At 45.1% G+C, this 23,796-nt stretch overlaps 1 protein-coding gene across 1 annotated transcript in view; it reads right to left on the reverse strand.

Moving 5' to 3' along the window:
* Positions 1-23,304, reverse strand: part of ENO4 (enolase 4) — a 40,998-nt gene extending 17,694 nt beyond the window's left edge. Inside the window, exons 1-7 of the mRNA XM_066621455.1 lie at positions 22,900-23,304; positions 16,483-16,611; positions 13,740-13,930; positions 9,600-9,736; positions 6,427-6,596; positions 5,033-5,164; positions 1,212-1,277 (exon numbers count right to left, since the gene is read on the reverse strand). Coding sequence (XP_066477552.1) covers positions 1,212-1,277; positions 5,033-5,164; positions 6,427-6,596; positions 9,600-9,736; positions 13,740-13,930; positions 16,483-16,611; positions 22,900-23,304 — 1,230 coding nt within the window. The remainder of the gene's footprint in view (positions 1-1,211; positions 1,278-5,032; positions 5,165-6,426; positions 6,597-9,599; positions 9,737-13,739; positions 13,931-16,482; positions 16,612-22,899) is intronic.
* Positions 23,305-23,796: the final 492 nt, after the last annotated feature.

Raw genomic sequence — 23,796 nt, forward strand, 5'->3', positions numbered from 1 at the left:
TGCTGGTGCAGCTTGCTCATGAGGAGGCTCATGTGACCCTCTTGGGCTGGGACTTGCACTGACCCAAGGGCACCTCTGGAATGCGCCTTTAACTGTATTGTCTGTCAGCCAATTGGCAACAGATTTCCAGCTCAGAATATGAATGATGCCACTGCTTTTGAATGGAATACTCCCAGAAAATAAAAATGAAGCACATGAATGAATTTTCATAGGGTTCAGCCATAGTATCAATGGCTTTTGCAACAAGGCATCACAACCTAAGAACCACTAATCCTGGCTCTCTAGTACCAGTATAATTTCACACTAGTGAAGCAGTAAAGCAAATGAGATTTTACTATTAATTTAACGAAATTAGAGTAAAGTTGCATTTACTCTGACTTCAGTATGATGCCTCTGCTTTTGGGAACATGGAATTGAAGATGAGGTTTTCAATTTATCTTGAAATGAAGATTTTAATACCATCATCTGAAAATACCCAAAGATCGCTGACAACATTTAAATGCACATGAATAAGACTACAGTATTCTTATAATCAAGACCATATAAAATTTCAACCACATTGGTTTCCAGTATGTTTCTATGTGCAATTCAAAGTGCTGGTTATTCACTTTAAATGGGTTAGAATCTACCAATGCCTTGAGATCTTCTGGAGAACTCCTCCTGCACATTCTGCTAATTTCTGAAGTACAGTCAGAGGAGATACCTGGAAGGGTCTCCTAAACTGAACCCCCCTGTGGAATGCACTCCCCCGAGAGAGGTGCTATATCTCTTCCCACTTTGCCTTTTCATGCCTTTTGAAGACTTATTGGTTTGGTTGTTTGCCATGTTGTTGGCAAACAACGTATTTTTTTTTACACATTTTTACATTTTACTTGTTTTGTTGTTTTGATTTTTAACTTATTGTATTATTAGTTTGTTTTCAGCTGCCTCAAATCTTTTGAGAATGAGGTAAGGTAGAACGTTTTTATAATAAATGTCCAAAGCTCCTTTGGACATGTAGAACTAGCCACATGGCTCTTTGGATACAGGCCACTGTCTTTGGTAAGCTCACCATCTTGGACTGCAAGTTTCATTTGGCAAACAGTTCCATGGGACAACCACACTCTGCTGTTCTCTGATTGTTTTAGTGAAAACAATCTTCTTTCAGGAACTGACTCTAAGCAGAGCCTCTCTAATGATTTTTGTCACTAATTGGCTGAATGTTATCTTACCACTTTACCCAGTGGTTCTGTCAACTTCATAACTTGTTTCTGAATATCCAGACATCTTTCTATTCCCTGTAAATTGAAATATAGCATACAAACAAATGATTATGTTCATTAAAAAATTTTGGTGGTCACTGCTCATTAAATTGCAGGCACTTACAATTGCAGGTATGGTCCAGGCTATGTAAAAAGCTTTGGAAAAGTCACAATTTTAGTAGTGACATTGGGCATGGAGAGTACCCAGAAACAGCTGGATCCAGGTTTCGGCAGCAGAAAGAAGAGATAAGCAGATAGTTGATGCAATAGTCAGGGATTACTCAGGGTGTCAGAATCATGGGCAGAAGCAGAGTGCAACAGAGGCGGAACGAGGACCAGCAAGCAAGTGGCCTTCAGGATCGGCAAGAGTTTATTTAGCTCTGAATACTATCCAAAGGTGTGTTGCTCAAAGCTCCACCTCCCTGAAAATGGCTGGCCTTGGTATGAGTGGTTTGCATCAGTCTTGAGTAGGATAGATGCAAGAACACAACCAGTTCTGCCATTGACTAAAGTTAGTATGCAATGTATGGCTATACAAATTGTGTTATGTATATTCTGAAGCTTCTACTATAACCATTCTTTATTTAGAGTATATAATGATTTCCACCACCTCAAAAAGGTGATGATCCATTTATCTAATTCAGGGGTGTCCAAAGTTTTCAGCAGGAGGGCAACATCATCTCTCTGACACTGTGTTGGCGGCCAGGGGAAAAAGAATTAATTAACATTTAAAATTTGAATAAATTTACATATGTTTACATAAATTAATATACGAGGTGGAACTTGCATGAATGAATGAAGGTCATGCAATAGCTCAAGGCCTGTAAAAGGCCTTGCACAAAGCAAGGCTGGCCTTTTCTTTGCTGCAGCTACTGCATCACAGATGTGAAACAGAAAGGAGTGGAGCGAGCCCTCATCCCACAGTTAATGAAAGAGGTCATTCGCCCTCATGCTGAGAGCAGGTGCATCAGGCCATTGCAGGCTCCAGCAAGTTTCCAGAGGGCCAGAGGCTCATTGGAGACTAGGATGTCCCTGAGGGCTGTATTGGGAGTCATCGAGGGCCGCAAGTGGCCCCAGGGCCGGGGCTTGGGCACCCCTGATCTAATTAAATCTGATTTCTACCTGGTCCACTATCAATTGTGCTTTTCAAAATGACATACAGACACAGTTTTAATTTGAGGGTGTTACTTGGTAGAGTAGGAGACAAACCTAAATCTCTTAAAACCAAAGTTTAAGATGTCTAATATAAACATTTCAATTATGACTGTTCAGACAAATTGTTAACTATTCCCTCTATACTGAGTAACATGAGAGGCCCCATTTTGTGCAAAGAAAACTACTATGACATCAAACTCTTTTAAAGTTTCCCAATTTCACCATTATTCTTTTTCCCTAGACAGAACCACCTGCCAAATTAAATTTACATCTTCGGGGAAATTGACCCCCAAAATTCAGGTCAAAGGGGGAGTGAAACAGGGGTGCATTTTAGCACCCACTCTTTTTAATCTTTTTCTACACGATTTTACCCCCTTTTTGGACATTTTTCCAAACTAGGTTCAATGCATATTCCAGCATTGCTTTATGCAGATGATGCAGTGCTAGTATCCTGTACACCTATTGGACTTAAGCGACTGTTAAATAGAACTTCTGACTATCTGAAATGTAACAAATTCGAACTGAACTCTCAGAAAACTAAAGTTATGGTCTTTTCAAAATCATGGAGCCCAGGCACTTGGTCTATTGGAGGGGAGAAACTGGAACAGGTCAAAAGCTTTAAATATCTTGGAATTCACTTCCACTACAATCTTTGCTGGGGTACTCATCAAAAATTGGTTACCAACTTGGCCCGTGTCACTTTGCAGAGCACTAATCGATTCTTTTTTAGTCAGGGCAATCGTATATACCAGCTGCTCTCAAGGTATTTAATGCCAAGGTATCGGCACAGCTCCTGTACGGGTGCCCTATCTGGATTAGTGCTATAAATCACACTCTTGAGAGTATCCAAGCTAAATTTTTGAGGGCTATCCTGGGTTTACCTAAATCTGTACCATACTCTGCATTATGTTTGGAGACCGGACAATCGCTCTTAGTATCAAAAGCATGGCTTTTAACCATACGCTATTGGCTCCAATTACATTATAACATGAAACCAGGCAGTCTCCTATCCAGAATGCTATCTGAGTCTGGTTCTTCTAAATGGTATAGCCAAGTTAAATCAAAAATTGAATCAATTGGTTTTTCATTGGAATTTTTAAGTTTCTATCCATTCCCTGGAGTTTATCAAAGGGTATAGCAAAGAATGCTAGACATTGAGGCACAAAACCTCTTTGAACTTGCTTCTAGTATTTGCTCCCCTCTTAATTTCTCTATCCCACTAAAGTATGGGCAAATGGCTCCTTATCTGAGTATTCTGATCAACCCTTCTGAACGTCGTGCAATCTCCTTGGCAAGATTCAATGTGTTTCCATCCAAAGTCACAGAAGGCAGATATAGGCAAATACCATATAAAGAACGCCTCTGCCCTTGTAATTTGGGAAATGTTGAATCAATCATACACATTCTTTTTTATTGTCCTCGGCACACTACATGACTCCACTTCTCCGCAAAATGAATGGGCTTTCGGATGAGGCAAAACTGAAGTGTCTCCTAAATGACTGCTCACCAGATGTGCTAGAGGGAATTTCTAAATTTTTACTTTTGGTGATTTCTAAGCCTTCTTAATGTAATTTGTCAAAAATGTTGATACTTTATGTTGAACTGTAAATGTTTTATTAGTAATTTAGTATCTTAACTCCGTTTTTGATAAACGGGATTAGGACTAATTATGTTTGCTTTTATGATTTCTCTATCTATGCCTAATAAAGGTTTATTCATTCATTCATTCATTATTCTTTTTCCCTAGACAGAAGCAGAAACATTCACTGGGAACGTCCAAGAAAGCAAGTACCACTGAAATGAGAGCTGCATAAAAAGCACAGAAATGTATTGCACTTTTCCATCTCTTTAATATTTTCTCTTATAACTAATTTTACTACAGATGTTTAAGAGCCTAATCCTGTGGTCTGTGCTGCGCCTCCGCAGCGCAGACCACAGTCGCAAATGTGCCGTAAGGCACGTTTGTGGGGCTTACTGCTGGGCTCCTGCTGGAACTGGCTCAGCTCTGGCAGGCACTGAGCCAGTGCATGGCGGGCGCCCGCATTCCGTGGCTCGGCGGTGTCTGTGACCACCGGGCTGCGGAATGGGAAATGGGGGGGGTGTCTGGGGCGTGGGGGAGGCGTTCCGAGGAGGGGGAGGCATGGCTGGGGGCATGGGGGAGGTGTGTCGGGGGCGGGGGAGAGGTAGATTCGCAAAGCTGAACTCCTCAGGATCCAGGGCGCTCGGGCAGGGCTGCGCGCCCTACACGAGTGCCTTCACTTTAGCGGTGACCAAACAGTCACCGCTAAAGTGAGTAGTCCCATTGTGGGACTGCTTCCCTTACTCGCGGGAAGGGGACAAATGTCCCTTCTCCTGAGGAGCCTCCCACGGTAGCGCAGGAGGCTCTGGATCCGGCAGCAGCCCTTTGTCGAGCCGCCGGGTCCCGCAGCTCCGGGCAACTCAGGATTGGGCTGCCCGGCTGTGATCCTGTACCCAGTCATCCATTCTTACTGAAATTCCGAATTCAAGAGCTATCAGATGTAGGATCAAGCCCTAAATATATAACAGTAACTTTTAATGAACTGATTATAGTGTGCCTGAGTTCTTTTCAATAGTATGTGCATTGTGATAAAAGTGAAAACAGAAGCATTACGTACTTGTTTAACTGATAACCAAGCTGGAGGTATAAGCATCACTTCTTTCATTAGATTTAGTTTCCCAGGTGATGATTTCCCACAACTTAGAACTGTTGTCATCGGCAGTGGCATAATCAGTTCCTTCAGCAAATCCTATAATGAGGAAAAAGGCAAGTGTACCCTAAATGTACGCTAAAGCTATATGTTTGCATTCATTCAAATATTATTGATTAATGTGAATTGCCTTCTGCATCATCTGGATTGAACAGAAGGTTACTAAATAACCTTGTTTGATTTAAGCAAACCTTAATTTGCTTGCATTCCTGCAAGCAAATCAACACATACCTCTATAACTCTGACTAGCAAGCAAGACAGAGTCTCAATGTTGTAACATTTATTTTCTGGTACATAACATTTACACAGCCTTCCTATTAACTCAGCACAGAGCACCACCTAAAATCCAGTAAGATCAAATATTAAGCTCAACAGGATTCCTCACCAACCCCTACCATGTCATAAAAAGTGTCTCTTGCATGCAGCGCAAAGGGGCAGCAACACATGATATTGGAGCTGGGTCTTAGTATGCAGACATCAGCAGGGCCTTTATGATTTATTTGATGGATTCCTTTAGCAAAGAGTCAGTTGCAGTACTTTTACTAGAATGTGGTCCTGATCCAAATACAATGGACCTTTGTTTTCTGTGGGGGTTTCATTCAATCTCCTGAATAAATCTGAACAAATTCAGCAGATGCCAAAGTCCATCACCTGATGCTGCAATGATTTAACTGGAGGCCGCAATGGGTCCTCCAGAGGTTGTGCCAGGTTCACGGCCCACTCCATCGGCTTCCCCGCCTCCTCAGAAGTGAACAGGTCACAAGGGGAAGCTATATCCGATTTGTGTCTGTGACTTCTGGTTGCATCCAGGATGTGTTCTGAGGCATGGAGAAGATCATGGAGTGGGCCGCGGGCCTCATCACACCTCAGAACACCTCCTGGACATGACCAGAAGTCACAGATGTGAACCAGAAGTGGATTCTGGAGGCCTTCTGAGGCACAGAAAAGCCCAGGAAGTGGGCTGCAGACCTCCCCACATCTCAAAACACCTCCCAGATATCTTGTTCATGTGTCTTCCAATCACATCCTGGAGACTCTTTCAGGTATAGGAAGGTATCCACAGACAGTGAAATCTATGGGTGCTGAACCCGCAGATACCGACAGCCCACTGCACCACTGATAATGCTTCAGCATTGGAAAGGCAGGACATAATTAAAAAAAAAATCAGATAAATAATATGTAAAAGATTTGCAGATTGCAAATTCAGCCATCTGTCTATATTACTTATTCATCCATCTTGGATGGGGAAATCTGGAACACATGCAACAATTTGTGCAAAATATCAAAACCTTCACAAGTACCTGACTGTGTTTCAGCAGCGCAATATGTAAGTATAAAGGTATGTCTCTGACAGTCGCAGCAGCCTTTGCAACAGCAAGTGATATACACCCAATAGCCATGCTACCTTTAACTACTGGTTCACTGGGTTCTGCTGGAGGAATCGGCTTCTCCATAACTGATAGTTTCTTCCCTGAGAACAAGAAGAATCTGTGTTGCGTTGGTTTGAACTTACATTATCAGCATTACATGGGCCAACTTATTTACAGTACATACTTCTGACTTGAATGTCAGAATGATTTTACTTACTGTTCCACTGATTTCAGTGGAGCTTGCTCCCAGGAACGTATGCATAGAATTGCACCCTAAAATGGTGACAATTTGATTCTTTATATTAAGGCTGTGAACTAAAGAAATTAATAGCCCAATTCTATCCTTTCCCCACCATAGAATGCAGCCACACTCCGCATTCAAACAGGTGTGTTGCATGCTGAGGTAAGAGTTGGGCCAACCAGGAGGCTTGGGAAAATCATTTCCTTTACCCCTCCATAAGCCCACAACTGCCAATGGGCCTCCTTGGACCTGTACCAGCTCACAGCTGGCACAAGTCCAAGGATATTAAGGGGGCATGTCAGCTCCCTTCAGAGGGGATAGCATCTGGCACAAGTCTATCTTGCCAGGTGCCACCCCCTCCTGCCTCCAACATGTTCCCTGCCTCGGCCTGTTCCACCTCAGTCATCTCACCCCCTGTTCCATTATGCTCACCCCTCTGACTTACCTGTGGGCTCCTCTTCACCATTGCTACATGCAGAGTCCTCTCTGCAGCAGTGGAAGTCAGAAGCACATAGCTCCATGAGCTTCCAAAAGGTGTTTTGTGATGCCATAAAGTATCTACCGCCACCAGAACACTAGTTCCAGCAGTGGTACTGCCCAATAGGATTGGGCTGTAAGAGGCAGGCCTCCCACTGCTTATTCTGCAGCAACCCCACCAGAGTCAAAAAGACTGCTCCAGGAAGACGTACTTTGGGGACTGGTTTTCTAATGCCATTTTAAAATTCTTCATAAATAGTCAACTTGATTGGATTTCTTGAATTTTAATATCTTGAATTTTAGACTTGAAAAAATCTCTCTTCTTCAATGTAAAAAGTTGATATTTCAGGTTCCAAATGTTTGGACAGAACCCTTCTTTCTTTTCTTTTCCTTGATTTTTTTTTAACATTATGTCCTTCAATCCTCTAACACCCAGAGATCCAGACTTTTCAAACAATATTTTAAGTGCACACAACTCAGAATCCAAGGTAGATTTTGAAAATTACTCAGCTCCCATTTAGACACCTTAATAACAGTTAGATTTTTGTAGCAAAGAACTTAGCAGCCATCAACTCCCACTGTGACATTTATGTCCTCAAATCCTTATCATCCAATAGTTTGCTTTGATTCCCATATAGGAGCTGGCATCTTTTGAAAATCTGACACTAGTTGTGGGTGCTGAGCGCCTTTGAAAATCTGACCTTTAATCCAAGCACTTAACAGCACTTTTGAACAGCAGAACATAAATGCCACCAAGTGCAACCATGGAACTCTAGGCAGGTACACAGCTAAAGAGGACTTTAATGTGAAGCACACCTTAGATTTGACTCTTCTGATGTCCAGAATGCACAGCTAAGGAAAATGATGAATGAGGGGGTCAAACATGAGGGAACAGCATTTGAATAAGATATATACTCTGAAGACTCTGAGAAATCGGTTACATTCTCCATAAAATGGCAAGGTTCTACTCTTCAAGGCAGAACATCCATTCTTTTTTCAACTAAGGCTGTTAAATTCCAAAAAAATATTTCCTCCAAGAAAAGTGCTAATTGTTAATCCGTTCATTTTATTTTACCTAAGAAATCAATGATACCAATTATAAACCAAATTATAAATGATTAAATTATGAATGACAAATTTCATATCTTCTAATAAAAGTAGAGATACGACAAATATGGATGACATGAAACATTAAGGAGTAGATGTGTGTGTAGCATTTACATTCCCCATTGCACCTAATGCCAAATAGATCATAGTAACTACAGTCATTATCCACTAAGGTTAGTTTCCTGGAAACCCTTGTGGCTAGCAAATTCACAGATAACAAACCATTGATCCTATGGGATCAATAGGCTTAGGTACAAGGGATACCCAGGGCAAGGGGTACCTTCCCTACTATTAGAAGATTCTAGCAGAGACCCTCAGGAAGCCAGCAGCATTCTGCCCCTCACAGATAAGTGAATTTGCAGATAGCGAATACACATATAAAGAGGACTGAGGGCGCAATCCTAACCGCTTATGTCAGTGCTTTCCAGCACTGGCATAGCGGTGCCAATGGGACGTGTGCTGCATTCTGCAGTTGGGTGTCACTCATGGAGGCCTCCTCAAAGTAAGGGAATGTTTATTCCCTTACCTCAGAGCTGCATTGCCCTTATGTCGGTGATGGAAAGCACTGGCATAAGGGGCTAGGATTGTGCCCTGAGTGTATTTTCCAGTCTTTTTCGTCTGTGCAACCCAGAGGCATACTCAGGGCTTTTGGCACCCAGGTCAACAAGGCTGTGACATCATGAAGCCATGCAGCATCATGATGTTATTTTCAGAGTTTGCACATTCTAAGCAGCTGGTTGGGCGATTTTGCCAGACTGGTTGCTGAGAGGGCGCATGCATCCGATTTGCTTCTCCAGTCGGGAAGCAGTTAGAGTGCATGTTCTGGCGCCTCCCCTCCTCCAGTTGGCACCCAGGATACATGCCTTGTTTTGCCCTGGGACAATATGCCACAGGTACAACCCCTGTTTGGGGACCCTGCACTACAATAAGAGGAAACAAAGAAGAAACAAAATAGGTAACATACAAACACAGTCCCTCTGCAGATGCCATGGTTCTGTTTGGGATCATAAATTTTGGCTTGCTATATTATGTGGGAAACAAATGTGCTGAAGGTGGGATGAGAAAGCAAGCAGGGTCAAGAAAGGTGTCTCCTCTTTCAAGAGGAATGAAACTTGGACTGTGCAGTGGCTCTCCATCTTTTCCCTCCCAGAAATATGCTTCTGTAAGAATTTAAAAAAGCCCAGGACTATGAAATCAGTTTCTTAACGGAGATGTTATCTTCTTTTAAATGATACCATTATATCATTATGATGCTACAATAATGATATTATTATATAACCTGGTTTGATTGATTTCTTTTTTCCAGCAGGTGCTGTGGGAGGTGTAGAAACAGGAACCACTACTTCCGGGGTCTCTTTTTCTTTTTCAGTTTTCCTTCTTTCTTTGTCTTCTTCTGCTTTCTTTGCAAAGTATTCACTGTGGTGAAAGGAAATTGCACAATAATGGGTTGCTTTATAACATTACAAATCTCAAAGATTCTTGGGAAGATTCCTGATGTACTACAGGCTATTCTGACATGAGAGATTAGAGTGACGCTGTAATTTGTTTGTTGTGCCTCTATAAATAGTCCTACATTTCTGTTAAATTTTCTCCTGCATATTTGGCACCATTTGAAAATTAAACTTGCCCGTCAACATGCAGTTTATTTTGCTGGGAAGACAAATAGCAGTTCTAAGAGCCCCATGGATAGAAGCCATCTGGGAGCAAGTGCCAAATACAGTTTAAGCATTTGTATTCCCTTTTCTGCCACTGGTGCCTCCTTCCCTTCTGCACAAATGATCTCAGCCCACAACCCAGCATTGGCAGATGAGCATGCATGCGTTTCAAACAACTGCACAGGCTTCCTCAGCTGGTAACACAATGATCACAACTGCTTGATTGTTAAATGAGAGAATAGTGAGTGAACCTCATGGAAGGAAAATTTCTGTCTAATTAATTACACAAGATCCTGTTATCTTTTGATCAAACATTCAAGTCATATTGCTAAACAACTCCTCAACAGTGTCTGAAGTTTTCTTAATAGTGATTTCAAAGCATTATTCCATACTCTATACACATGCAGACATACTATCTAATTATATACAAAGTTGGAGCAATTATTTATTACGCTGGAAAAATGTTTAAATGTGAAGAAAACAAAGGTGAGAGTAGAAATGTACTGGTTGATAAATGATATATAGGGGAATCCACTTACAACTCTATCTGTAATTAGTTAAGGAAGTACAGTCTTGCAGTCGATCTTATAAAGAATTATATTTTCCATACTGAAGTCAAAATGTAAAATAAGATGTACAGATGTACCTCAGAGGAACTAGTCTCCATTCACTAGGCATCCATTGATTTTAGAGATGCATGTAGCCAGTGCAGAACTATAACAATCTTAGGATCACATGTTTTGGTTCCTGCTCTATGACAGTATGACAGTTCCTGCTCCTTAACAGTATTTATATACCGCTTTTCAACTAAAAGTTCACAAAGCGGTTTACAGAGAAAAATCAAATAACTAAATGGCTCCCTGTCCCAAAAGGGCTCACAATCTAAAAAGATGCAAAAAGAACACCAGCAGACAGCCACTAGAACAGACAGTGCTGGGGTGAGGTGGGCCAGTTACTCTCCCCCTGCTAAAAAAAGGAGCACCCACTTGAAAAAGTGCCTCTTACCCAATTAGCAGGGGTTACATCTGTACTTCTTACAGTTTGGGATCTTGAGTCTAAATGTGGTTACTATAAATAGAATTCAGCCTGTGAGAAGTCTAACTTCTGCTGCAATTGATGGGCAGCCCAATCCTATCCAGGGGTGGTGCAGCGGGGCCACATGGCCCATGCTATATGCATAGCTAGGAAGGAACAGGTGGAGGTCTCCTCGAGGTACTGTGACATTCATCCCCTTACCCCATGTAAAGCTCCAGCCTGCTCAGTGGGTCTACTTGAATCTGTTCCTATCAAATGCTGGTACAAGTCTGAGAAGTGTCCTATCATACTTTCAAGCCTAGAAGCGGGAGTAGGATTCTGCATTTGCTGGTGCTGTGATCCACCCCGCCCCAGGACTATCTCTGCCCCATCTCTGCCTCTCCCCACCCCTGCACTGCCTAGTTGGAGTTTAGATGCTCCGTCAGGTGCTGTTTTTGGATCCTGCAACAAGAAAAAATGACAACAAAATGCACTAGCTCTTGAGTAATTTAGAGCCCAATCCTATCCCACCTGCCTGCCCCCCCACTGATGCAGCAGTGCCAAAGAGGTGCGTGCTATATCCAACAGGGAGGCTGTTTTCCCCTTACCCCCTGTAAGCCTTCCTTCCTGAAATGGGCCTCTTTGGAGTTGCTTCAGCTGTTTAGCTGGCGCAAGTCCAAGAAAGAGGCACGGAGGATAGGATCCAGCATATGCCACTGCTGCCAGAATACCCCTTCCCATTGCCTCCCTGGACCCATTCCTCCCCCCACCCCACCACTACATTATCTTGTCCAGCAGGCACAACAGAAACCAATGGCAACATTGCAATGCTGCTGCAATTTTGAGCAGTGCACACAAAATGGCTGCCAATGAAGCACTGTGTGTGCTGTTGATGGCCATTTTACAACAGCTGAAATGCCTTCCGCACTCACAATGCGCTCTGCAGGACAGACCAATCAAGGATAGAATCATGTTGTTAATTAGATAGATATTACATTTCTTGCACACTAAACTGAAAGTCTATCATGAGCTTCCTACTGATCACCAGTCTCATGTGGTTAAGGCACAGTTCTGTTGAATTCTTAAGTATGTTATATGGTAATGCAGTTGTTCTCAAACCTTTCAGCACCGGGACCCACTTTTTAGAATGACAATTTGTCAGGACCCATCAGAAGTGATGTCATTAATCTGGAAGTGATATCATGGCCAGAAGTGAAAACAGGAAAATCATCAAACAGGAAAATTTTTGACACCCCATATCACAAAAACAAATCAATTAAGAGCCCAGTCCTGTGATCGGTGGCATGGACCACAGTTGCAAACGTGGCAAAGGCACGTTTGCGGGGCGCACTGCCGGGCTCCTGCCAGTGCTAACCCAGCACCAGCTGGTGCTGGGCTAGCGTGGGGTGGTTGCCCAGCTTCCACAGCTTGGAGGTCTTCCGACCGCCAAGCTCCAGAACAGGAGGCAGGGGCAGGGAGGATGCGTTCTGGGGAGGTGGGAGGCCGGTGGGGGTGGAGAGAGGGCGAAGGGAGGTGTGCCGAGGGGTGGGCAGGAGGCATGTCGGGAGGAGGGAAGTAGGAGGGTCCGTGGAGCTCTGCTCTGCAGGATCCAAGGCGCTCGTGCAGGGCTTCGTGCCCTACACGAGCGCCTTTTCCTTTCCCATTGTGGGACTGCTTACCTTACTCGGGGGAAGGGGACGAACGTCCCCTTCTTCCGAGGCGCCTCCCGCAGTAGTGTGGGAGGCGAAGGATTTGGTGGCAGCCCTTCTTGGTGCAGCTGAGCCTGGGCACCCCGGGCAGCTCAGGATTGGGCTGTAAGTAAGTAAATTAAAAGTTTACAATAAGTATAAGTTTAAAAATTTATTTAAAACTCTCCAAACCCTCCCAAGTAGTTGCTGATCTGTTTTAAAAAAAACCCATCATTGTTAAAAGTACAGGTATGTACCACTTAACAACAGGGATACATTCTCCTATCCCTGTTGTTATGCAATTAGGTCACTAAGTGAGCATTCAGTCCAATCTATTGCCTTTGTTGTGTTAACAGAGTCTCCCTGCCAGACACTTGCTGGCTGCACAGGCTACTGGAGATAGATTGCCTCTTCTTTGCATTAAGAGCCTCTGTGTTGTGTAAACAGACACTCTGCTACAGACTATGGGAGACGCGATTGCCTCATTAAGAGCATCTTTATTGTGCTTTGACCACTGTCATATATGTGATCTGTTGTTAAGTGAACGTTTGTTAAGTAGCGCATGCCTGTATATACATAGTAGCCTGTTAAAAGTACAAATTGGTAACGTTTCTCCAAATGCACTCACATACTATGGTATCAACAAGTCTAATATATTAAAAAATACACAGTGAAATGAATGGAGACCCACCAGAAATTGGCTTGCAATCACCTAGTGGGTCTCAACCCACAGTTTGATAAACACTGTAGTAGTACATAATGGGTGACTGTGGGTTCAATCCTATCCAATTTTCTAGCAGTGGTACAGCTGCACAGTAAGGGAACAGTAATGCAGCCCCACAGTAAGGGAACAAATGTTCCCATATCTTAAGGAGGCCTCTGTGAATGCCTCCCCACCAAAGGATGCAGTGCACACCCCATTGGCACAGCTGCACCAGCACTGGGAAATTGGATAGGACTGGGCCCTGAAGCATACTTTTCTTTTCCATTCAACATAATGGGATTTCAAAAGGAAAAAAAAAATTACTGAATAATAAAGCAGAATAAATATGCAAAGCCTACCTTAATAACTCATCAACTTTATGCTGGTCACTAGGATCAAGGCCCTTGAGCATTTCATCCAACGACTCACTTATCCATCCAATTGCTGTATTTATAGATTCATATAGTTCCTTTTCATCAGCATCAACAGCCTCTGGTGAAACACTTTCAAGAATTTCAGCATGAGAAGAGATGGTGCTGGAACAAATCCTCTGCAGAACAGTTTTTAAAAGCAGGCTTACCATTGAAATTCTGCATAATAAATATGACATAGAATCTATTTTCTGCTAAGGGCCTATTTAAGTGTTATTACTGTTCTTTGAGGGGTTTTGTGTGTTTTTTTTCCTTCTGCTGACAAATATAATAAAATTCATGCCAAGACCTTTACTAAGGTTTTCAAGGAATTTGATGACTACAAAAGAATACACATCTCTTTGTTATTTGAATGTTTTTTAAATTATGTACCTCTTTCTCAGGACAAACAGCACTGTTAATATGAACCTTAGAGTATACTAAATTGTTTATCTTACGATTCTCTCTTGCATAAACCTTAAGACAAAATTTTAGAGATGAAAGATACAAAAACATAGAGTGGCCTTAATCTTTCCATTCAATCTCCTTAAATCCTCCAACCTGAAGCACGCATTCTCACGTTTGGTGAAACCCTATCACAGTAATTTTCAATCTTTTTCAGATCACGACACACTGATAAGGCACTAAAATTGCTGGGGCACACCGCCAGTCTTTAAATTGCCTTAAATTATTACCATTAATAAGTACAATTCAATTTACTTAATTAATAATTTAATCTCAATAATTTAATCAAATCATTACAGAAAGTGTAAGACAGTGTTGGCAAAGAGAGGTCAGACTAAGCTGGAGGTGTGCTGGAGAAATGTGGGGTGGGGGCAATGAGGAGGCATGATCCAATTCAAGTTTCAAGTGCGGGTTTCAATTCAAGGGGTGTGGGTGGGGCAAGACTGCATGGCAAAGGATTATGGACCTTTGGAAAGTGGAACAAACTGAGGGGAGGGATTGGAAGAAATGTGTTTAGGTTTTCAGGATGGGGGAAGGAATGAGTTCTGCAGGCAGGAAGGAGTGGGGTGGGGAAGAAGAGGAGAAAGATGCATCAATTGCCTGCTTGTGTGTGAGAGAAAGAAAGCGCCACTAACAACTTTACTTTAAGGGCCAAAAAGCATCCTGTCAGTGGAGGCAATGCAGGGAGAGTTGCTTTGAGGCGCTGCCTCAAATTTACCTGCTTGAGCTTTTATCAATAAGAGGTGGCCCTTAGGATTGGGGAAAAACATTTATTACAGATCCTTTTTCTTACTGCTATAATAGGAAGGGTTTGCTACATACACTGCAAATTGAAAAGGAGGCATGGCAACTTGAAAATGGCCTTGTAGGAAAAATCCAGTGCTTGTAGGAAGGACCTAGTTAGGGATATCTCCTCTCTTAGAGGAATCAAAATTACAAATTAAAACCTAATATAAAAAATTCAAAACAAAGCCTTTTCTTTCATCTACATGTAACAACAACAGCAAACAACCCTTTTTTATATGGCACTGTCCTAAATGGCCAAAGCACTTCTTTCCCGTTCAGGTAGCTTGTGGATAAATTCATTTGGGGGCTGCATATTGTTCTCAGGCTGCCAATTGGCCATGCCTTATTCAATGTACATATAATGTTGTTGGCAACCTTCAGTCTTGAAAGACTATGGCATCGCACTCTGAATGGTGGTTCTGGAACAACATCTAGTGTGGCTGAAAAGGCCGATTTGGGAGTGACAATCCCTTCCACACTGGGAGTAAGTGTAGCCTGTCCCTGGTGTGTCTCCCTAGCTACGAGCCTTCCTTCTTTGCCTGTTTGCCTTGGTCTGTTGGCCAAGTGTCTCGTCAAACTGGGAGAGGCCATGCTGCACAGCCTGCCTCCAAGCGGGACGCTCAGAGGCCAAGGTTTCCCATCTGTTGAGGTCCATTCCTAAGACCTTCAGATCCCTCTTGCAGATGTCCCTGAATCGCAGCTGTGGTCTACCTGTAGGGCGCTTTCCCTACATGAGTTCTCCATAGAGAATCCAACCATATAATGAGTACACTTCTGTACTGCAGCGAGTCATGGACTCTCCGCTCACAACAGGAGAGGAAACTGAACACTTTCCACATGCGCTGCCTCCGGCGCATTCTCGGCATCACCTGGCAGGACAAAGTTCCAAACAACACAGTCCTGGAACGTGCTGGAATCCCTAGCATGTATGCACTGCTGAAACAGAGACGCCTGCGTTGGCTCGGTCATGTCGTGAGAATGGATGATGGCCAGATCCCAAAGGATCTCCTCTATGGAGAACTCGTGCAAGGAAAGCGCCCTACAGGTAGACCACAGCTGCGATACAAGAACATCTGCAAGAGGGATATGAAGGCCTTAGGGATGGACCTCAACAAGTGGGAAACCCTGGCCTCTGAGCGGTCCGCTTGGAGGCAGCCTGTGCAGCATGGCCCTTCCCAGTTTGAAGAGACACTTTGCCAGCAGTCTGAGGCAAAGAGGCAAAGAAGGAAGGCCCATAGCCAGGGAGACAGACCAGGGACAGACTGCACTTGCTCCCGGTGTGGAAGGGATTGTCACTCCCGGATTGGCCTTTTCAGCCACACTAGACATTGTGCCAGAACCACCTTTCAGAGCGCGATACCATAGTCTTTCAAGACTGAAGGTTGCCAATACTTATACATAATGAATACTGCAAAATGATTTGGCATAATACAGCTCATACCTTGTCAAGATTCTTAACACGGCAAAACACTTCCACTTCTAATGTTGGCCGAGCAATTCCATCCAACATTCTATTTCCAGTTAATTTGCATATCTCTGGAGGTTTTGATAATCCAGAAAAGTAGTTTGCCTTGAAAATAACAGTAATTGCAATTAGTTTACACTAATATTTCTATGCTAAATCAGTATGCAATCTTTTGCGGCACACATGTTGACTACAATGTATCAAGGGGCAGCCCAATCCTAACCAGTGCTGGCGAAGCACCCATGCTGTGTCCAGCACTGGGAAGGAGCAGGCTGGAGCTCTCTTTGAGGTAAGGGGACATCTGTGCACTTACTCCAGGTAAAACTGCAGCCTGCACAATGAGGCTACGTGGATCTGTGCCAGCAAAATTGCTAGCACAAGTACATGCAGCCCCATGTTGGGCTTCCAAGCACGGGGGGGGGGGGGGGGGGAGGGAATAAAATTTGGCATGCACCAGTACCATCAATCCCACTCCCTCTCCTGAGCCCAATCTGCCCCTTCGTTGTCCTGTTATACCCCCTCCCCCTGCCTCTTTGCCATCTGGTGGGAATTTAACTGCTCCATCAGTCATTCCTGCCAGATCCAGCACTGGTGAGGTGGCACAGGCCTTCCTGCCAGGACTCCTTAGTCTTCAGGTGTCACAATGTGTTTTACAGCACATTTGCAATACTCTGCACTAGTGCAGCAGTCGCCGCACTGGCATACACAATGAATAGGATTGTAAATTAGCAGTTCTTGTATCTCTATGTTAGGTTCATACTAATCACTGGTAAAAACCTCAACCCCCTTTTTAACAACATGATCTCAGTTGTTATAGAACACTAAAGATTATTCTGAAGGAATTAGATGGAAAGCTGTTAATTGTATTCATTCATCAAAACCTAGTGCAACCAAAATCTCTCCTTTGGATTGACCTATCTACACTGATCCTGCTAGTTCCTAGCCTGCTATTTGGACTAGCAAGGATCAGCATAGGGCACAATCCTAACCAACTTTCCAGCACTGGCATAGCTGCTGCAGTGGGGCTTGTGCTACATCCTGCAGTTGGATGGGGGCACCCGTGGAGGCCTCCTCAAGGTAAGAGAATGTTTGTTCCCTTACCTTGGAGCTGCACTGTCCTTATGTCCGTACTGGAAAGTGGGTTAGGATTGCATCCTCAGGGATTAGCACAATCTCTTTGTGGTTTGCTGATATACTGCCTGACTCTAGGAAAAAACTTCATCTGAAATATTCCAAGAGACTGTGAGGTGCATGCATTAGGAGGACTGGGAAAAGCCATTATCAGTCTAGGTTTCTTCTGAGCAAAATATACCGAATTGTACTTCATTATGAACTGCTGGAATGGGATAGGAAGGAAATATTTTGGTAGCCTAAAGAGAACAAATCCTCTAAACAGATTCTTTTTTCCCCACAAGCTCCAGCAACAATGTCTGTTGAAGCAGTTATATTCATTAAACATTCATCCCACCTTTCCCTCAAGGAATTCAGGGCAACATACATAACTTTCACTTCCCCTGTCAGTCTCCAAATAACTCTTGTGAGGTAGGATAGGCTGAGGTGTACAATCACTTGTGTTTCCTGTAAAGTACAGTGGTTTACTTTTAATTAATCTTATTCAGCTAACTGTATGGGCTAGCTACCAGGTAGATGGGACTCGTCAGCCTAGGAAGGCAGCTCATCTAAGAGAAGGAAACTCTGACCTCAAACCTCCACTGCCTTGTGGCTACATCCAGTTGTGGAAAAGGCTTCAGGAGTCAACCTCGAGGCAAAATCAGGAGCCAGAGTCCCTGAGTGAAACTGCAAACAAAGCGACTGTATCACACGAAAAAGGAAGGAAGACCTCGCATTGATACCAGCAAGACCCGGGATCAGAGAAAAGTGGAGGAATTTGCACAAGCGCTTGAGGAATCTCTTCCAGGCCCGGCCGACGCAAACGCATCCAACAGATGGGAACATTTCAAGAATACCGTTTACAACACCGCCTTGTCCATATTCGGCAAGAAGACCAACAAGGCGGCAGACTGGTTTGAAGCCCACTCTGAGGAGTTGACACCAGTCATTGAGGAAAAGAGGAGAGCTCAAGCAGCATACAAGGTCTGTCCCAGTGAGCGCAACCTGCAGGTCCTCCGAACTGCTCGCAGCAAAGTCCAACAGACTGCCAGGAGATGTGCTAACGACTACTGGCTCCAGCTCTGTTCCAAGATACAGATAGCAGCTGACACGGGCAACATCAAGGGGATGTATGATGGTATCAAGCAGGCCCTAGGTCCAACACAGAGGAAAATTGCCCCTCTGAAGTCTGCCACAGGCGAGGTCATCCAGGATCGGGCGCAGCAGATGGAACGCTGGGTGCAGCACTACTCTGAGCTATATTCCAGAGAAAATGTAGTCACCGAAGAAGCACTGAACAGCATTGAGTGCCTGCCTGTGCTGGAAGAGCTTGACAGTGAACCAACCCTAGAAGAACTTCACGTGGCCCTGGACTCCCTTGCCTTTGGCAAGGCACCTGGAAAAGACAGCATCCCTGCTGAAGTCCTAAAATGCTGCAAAGAGATCATCGTCACTGAGCTGCATGAAATCCTCTGTCTCTGCTGGAGAGAAGGTGGAGTACCTCAAGACATGAGGGATGCAAACATCATCACGCTGTACAAGAACAAAGGTGACAGGGGTGACTGCAACAACTACCGCGGCATCTCTCTCCTTAGCGTTGTAGGAAAGCCGTTTGGCTGAGTTGTACTAAAGAGGCTCCAGGTACTTGCAGAGAGCGTCTATCCAGAATCGCAGTGTGGATTCCGAGCCAACAGGTCCACCACTGATATGGTATTCTCCCTTAGACAACTGCAGGAGAAATGCAGGGAACAATGCAGGGAACAATGCAGGGAGTCTTCGATGGCTCCACATCAGACCCTTTTGACATCCGAAGCGGAGTGAAGCAGGGCTGTGTTCTTGCACCAACCTTGTTTGGGATTTTCTTCGCTGTCCTGCTGAAGCAGGCCTTTGGAACTGCAACAGAAGGCATCTATCTCCGGACCAGATCAGACGGAAAGCTCTTCAACCTCTCCAGGCTGAGAGCAAAATCCAAAGTCCAGCTGAAATGTCTGCGTGACTTCCTCTTTGCCGATGATGCAGCTGTCACTACCCACTCTGCCAAAGATCTCCAGCAGCTCATGGATCGTTTTAGCAAGGCCTGCCAAGATTTTGGACTGACAATCAGCCTGAAGAAAACACAGGTCATGGTTCAGGATGTGGACTCACCTCCCTGCATTACAATCTCTGAGCATGAACTGGAGGTTGTCCATGACTTTGTGTACCTTGGCTCAACGATCTCCGACACTCTTTCTCTCGATACCGAGCTAAACAAGCGCATCGGTAAAGCAGCTACCACGTTTTCCAGACTCACAAAGAGAGTCTGGTCCAACAAGAAGCTGATGGAACATACCAAGATCCAGGTCTACAGAGCTTGCGTCCTGAGTACACTTCTGTACTGCAGCGAGTCATGGACTGTTCGCTCACAACAGGAGAGGAAACTGAGCGCTTTCCACATGCGCTGCCTCCGACGCATCCTCGGCATCACCTGGCAGGACAAAGTTCCAAACAACACAGTCCTGGAACATGCTGGAATCCCTAGCATGTATTCACTGCTGAAACAGAGACGCCTGCGTTGGCTTGGTCATGTTGTGAGAATGGATGATGGCCGGATCCCAAAGGATCTCCTCTATGGAGAACTCGTGCAAGGAAAGCGCCCTACAGGTAGACCACAGCTGCGATACAAGGACATCTGCAAAAGGGATCTGAAGGCCTTAGGGATGGACCTCAACAAGTGGGAAACCCTGGCCTCTGAGCGGCCCGCTTGGAGGCACGCTGTGCAGCATGGCCTTTCCCAGTTTGAAGAAACACTTTGCCAACAGTCTGAGGCAAAGAGGCAAAGAAGGAAGGCCCATAGCCAGGGAGACAGACCAGGGACAGACTGCACTTGCTCCCGGTGTGGAAGGGATTGTCAATCCCGGATTGGCCTTTTCAGCCACACTAGACGCTGTGCCAGAACCACCTTTCAGAGCGCGATACCATAGTCTTTCGAGACTGAAGGTTGCCAATATAATATGGGCTAGCTGAATATGCATATGAGGTGAATCTGCATATGAGCAGGACCAGTAGTTCTGAAACAGAAAGCATAATTTCTTGTTTCTGGATGATGCCAATGTGTGCTGTAACAGACATCTTTTCTGAGTAGATGTTTCTTCCTGTATTGAAGGAATAAAGAGGAGATTCAAGCCTCCAGGGGATTTGGTTATCTTGAGTTGGCTGGTTATCTTGAGTTTAGATGTAAGGGTTGCAATGCACTGCAATGCCAAGTCCACTGTGAGCCCTTCCAATGCTGAACAAACAGCTTAAAAGTCTAGTGTCCAAAGGAGTGTCAATTTTCTGTGCCCCAAGAATTAGTCCCACACTCATCATTGCCTTCACCTCTTTTGCCTGTGGAGCTAAAACTTTTGGGAAGGGCCAGGGAGCAGAAGAAGTTTTCCTCTTTTTCTTCCAGCATCCTCTCACTCTGCCTGTTTTGAATAAGTAACAGGTGGAGGAGGTAGCAAGGGGGTCAGTAAGGTGTGTTCCCACTGCCCCAATTCTGTTCCAATCATCTGGATTGCAGCAGCTTCCTCCTTCAATCCCACTGCCACACTTGCTTGCCACAGTGGCACTGGTGAAGGAAGTGAGGCAGTGGCAAGGTGGAGACAGCAGGCAGATGTGGTGCAGCCCCTCATTTGTCACAGCTTACTGTTCAAAGCAGCCACATCACTTAACGTCATAGAATGTGCAAGCTCTTGGTTTTAGAGGCAGGCTGCCTCTGATTGCCAGATGCAGGGGAGGGCACCAGGATGCAGGTTGTGCTGTTGTCTTGTGTGCTCCCTGAAGCATTTGGTGGGCCACTGTGAGATACAGGAAGTTGGACTAGATGGACCTTTGGCCTGATCCAGTGGGGCTGTTCTTATGTTCTTAGAGGGAGAGGTCCAAGACATCAAGTGAGTTTTATAGCTAAGGATAGTGTTGTGTTTAAACAACATCTTTAAAACAGACTTTGGAATACAACTGCAACCAGCACAAGTGTTTTTGATGGAATCTCATGGATTTGCCCTGATGAGGCTCGTGTAAATATGTGCACAACAGAAACTTGCAGTGCAGGGGCAGAAGGTGAGGCAGAACCACCCCATCCATAGTCCATGGAAAAGCACCCCAGCCAGGGTGACCAGATCCAGTGGAGGACAGAGTGCCTGTATCTTAACCGTTGTGTAGAAGACGGAATTCTGGCAGGTGCAGCTCAACATGAAAGGGTTTAAAAAGCTGCACGTGCCAAAATTCCCTCTTCTATGCAATGGTTAAAGGTCTAGGCACTTTGTACTTCATTGTATCTGGTCACCCTGACTGAAGCTGCCTCACCTGTTTATAAAAACATAAGAAGAGCCCCACTGGATAAGGCCATAGGCCCATCTAGTCCAGCTCCCTGTATCTCACCGTAGCCCCTCAAGTACTTCAGGGAGCACACAATAAGACACAACCTGCATCCTGGTGCCCTCCCCTGCTTACACAGAGAAAGCAGGTGTGAGGAGAACCTCCTTGAGTGTAAGCAGCTGCCATGCTTTGCCACGAACAACAATGGGGCAGTTCTGCCTCACCTGCCACAGGATTGGGCTGTGAGGTTGTAGTACTATCCACGCTTACCTGAAAGTAAGATTCATTGACTATAATGGGACTTACTTCTGAGCAGACAGGCATAGGATTGGGCTCTCAAGCTGGAATACCTGGTTGGTAAGCTAACAATCAGTGGCGTACACTGGAGGGGGGCACTGTTTAGTAAAAATACAATGTAAAATACAAATGCAAAATGCAAGAACTTGTTCTCAGGGTTCTTTATTAAATCATTCTAATAAAATTTTAAAAATAGATTAAATTTAAAAAAGAAAAGTGTGCCCAGGCTTCCCAGGGTCCTTGCACCCACTGACACAACCATGCTTCGGGACACTGAAGCAGAAAAACTCTTGCGAGATGTTTATATCACTTTAAGGATGCAATTCTAAATGCAGTCAATTGGGAATAATAACCACCGAGTTTCACTTAGGCTGCATGTCACTGTCTCTTCCCCCTAACCCCATTCTTCACACACATCCCAGTTCCACTCCGGCTATGCCGCCTCTCCCACTGCGCATGCGCACTAGAGATTACCTAGTCCCACTCCGGCTATGCACCACTCCCACTGCGCATGCGCACTAGGGATCCCTTAGTCCCACTCCGGCTATGCCACCATTCCCACTGCGCATGCGCACTAGAGCGCCCCCTCCACCACGAGCCAAAGGCGCATGCGCCGGCGGGGGGGGAACCTGTGCATGGGGTTCAACGTACGAGGTGCCCGTAGAAGTCGTTGGGGCGCTGGTAGAACATGGCGTTGAGCACCTCCTCCAGGCGCTGCGGCACTTCGTTGCTTCGGTAGTACTCCGCAGCCTGGTGTTTGAGGTCGCCCATGGTGGTGAACTGTCGCTGCTGCTCGCTCCCGGCGCCGCTGGCCCGCTGCGGCTCCATGACTTCCAGAGGCCTGCAAGCGGAGTCTGTTGCTAGGAGACGGGGACGCGCACTCCACTTCCCCGAGAGTTCCGGGTTCTCGCGAGTTTTGGCGCCCTGAAGGTTCCACGCGAGCAGCTCTCGCCTCCCCTGGGGGGACGCTGGACGGGCGCTGCTTGCTGCTGGTTTCTCTGCTCCTGCAGACCGCCTGCCCAATCCTCTCCACACTTTCCTGGGAGTAAGCTCCATTGACACTCATGGGACTTACTTCTGAGTAGACCTGCATAGGACTGGGCTGTGCAGCTCCCTGCCCCACCTGGCAGCAAGCCCCACTGAACATGAAGAGCTTCCTTTTGAGTCAGCGTGCACTGATTGCACTGTTAGTTTGCACTGATTAGCATTGTTAGCGGCTCCACCATAGTGCACAGCTCAAGTCGTGCACAGTACTTACTCTCTTAAGTAACTCCGCTGGCATCCTTGCGCTGTACGAAATGAATTGTCGATTGGAGCAGGGCCATTTCCAGGTTATAGAAGGGGGCTGTGGCCCCCCCCCCGCCTCTGCCTCACTCCTTCCAGAGGGGCCAATACTGCCTGTTGCACTGCCCAGGGAGAGGGTGAGCGAGGAGGTGGAGGAGGCTACTTCTGTATAGAACAGCACAGGAGAACTTATTCCCCAAACAGAATTTTTCTTTAAATTCACAAGCTCCAGCAAGAGTGCCAGCTGAAGCAGTTATAGTCATT

The sequence above is a fragment of the Tiliqua scincoides genome, chromosome 3 (genome assembly GCF_035046505.1).
Source record: "Tiliqua scincoides isolate rTilSci1 chromosome 3, rTilSci1.hap2, whole genome shotgun sequence".
In the NCBI taxonomy this organism is placed as follows: domain Eukaryota; kingdom Metazoa; phylum Chordata; class Lepidosauria; order Squamata; family Scincidae; genus Tiliqua; species Tiliqua scincoides.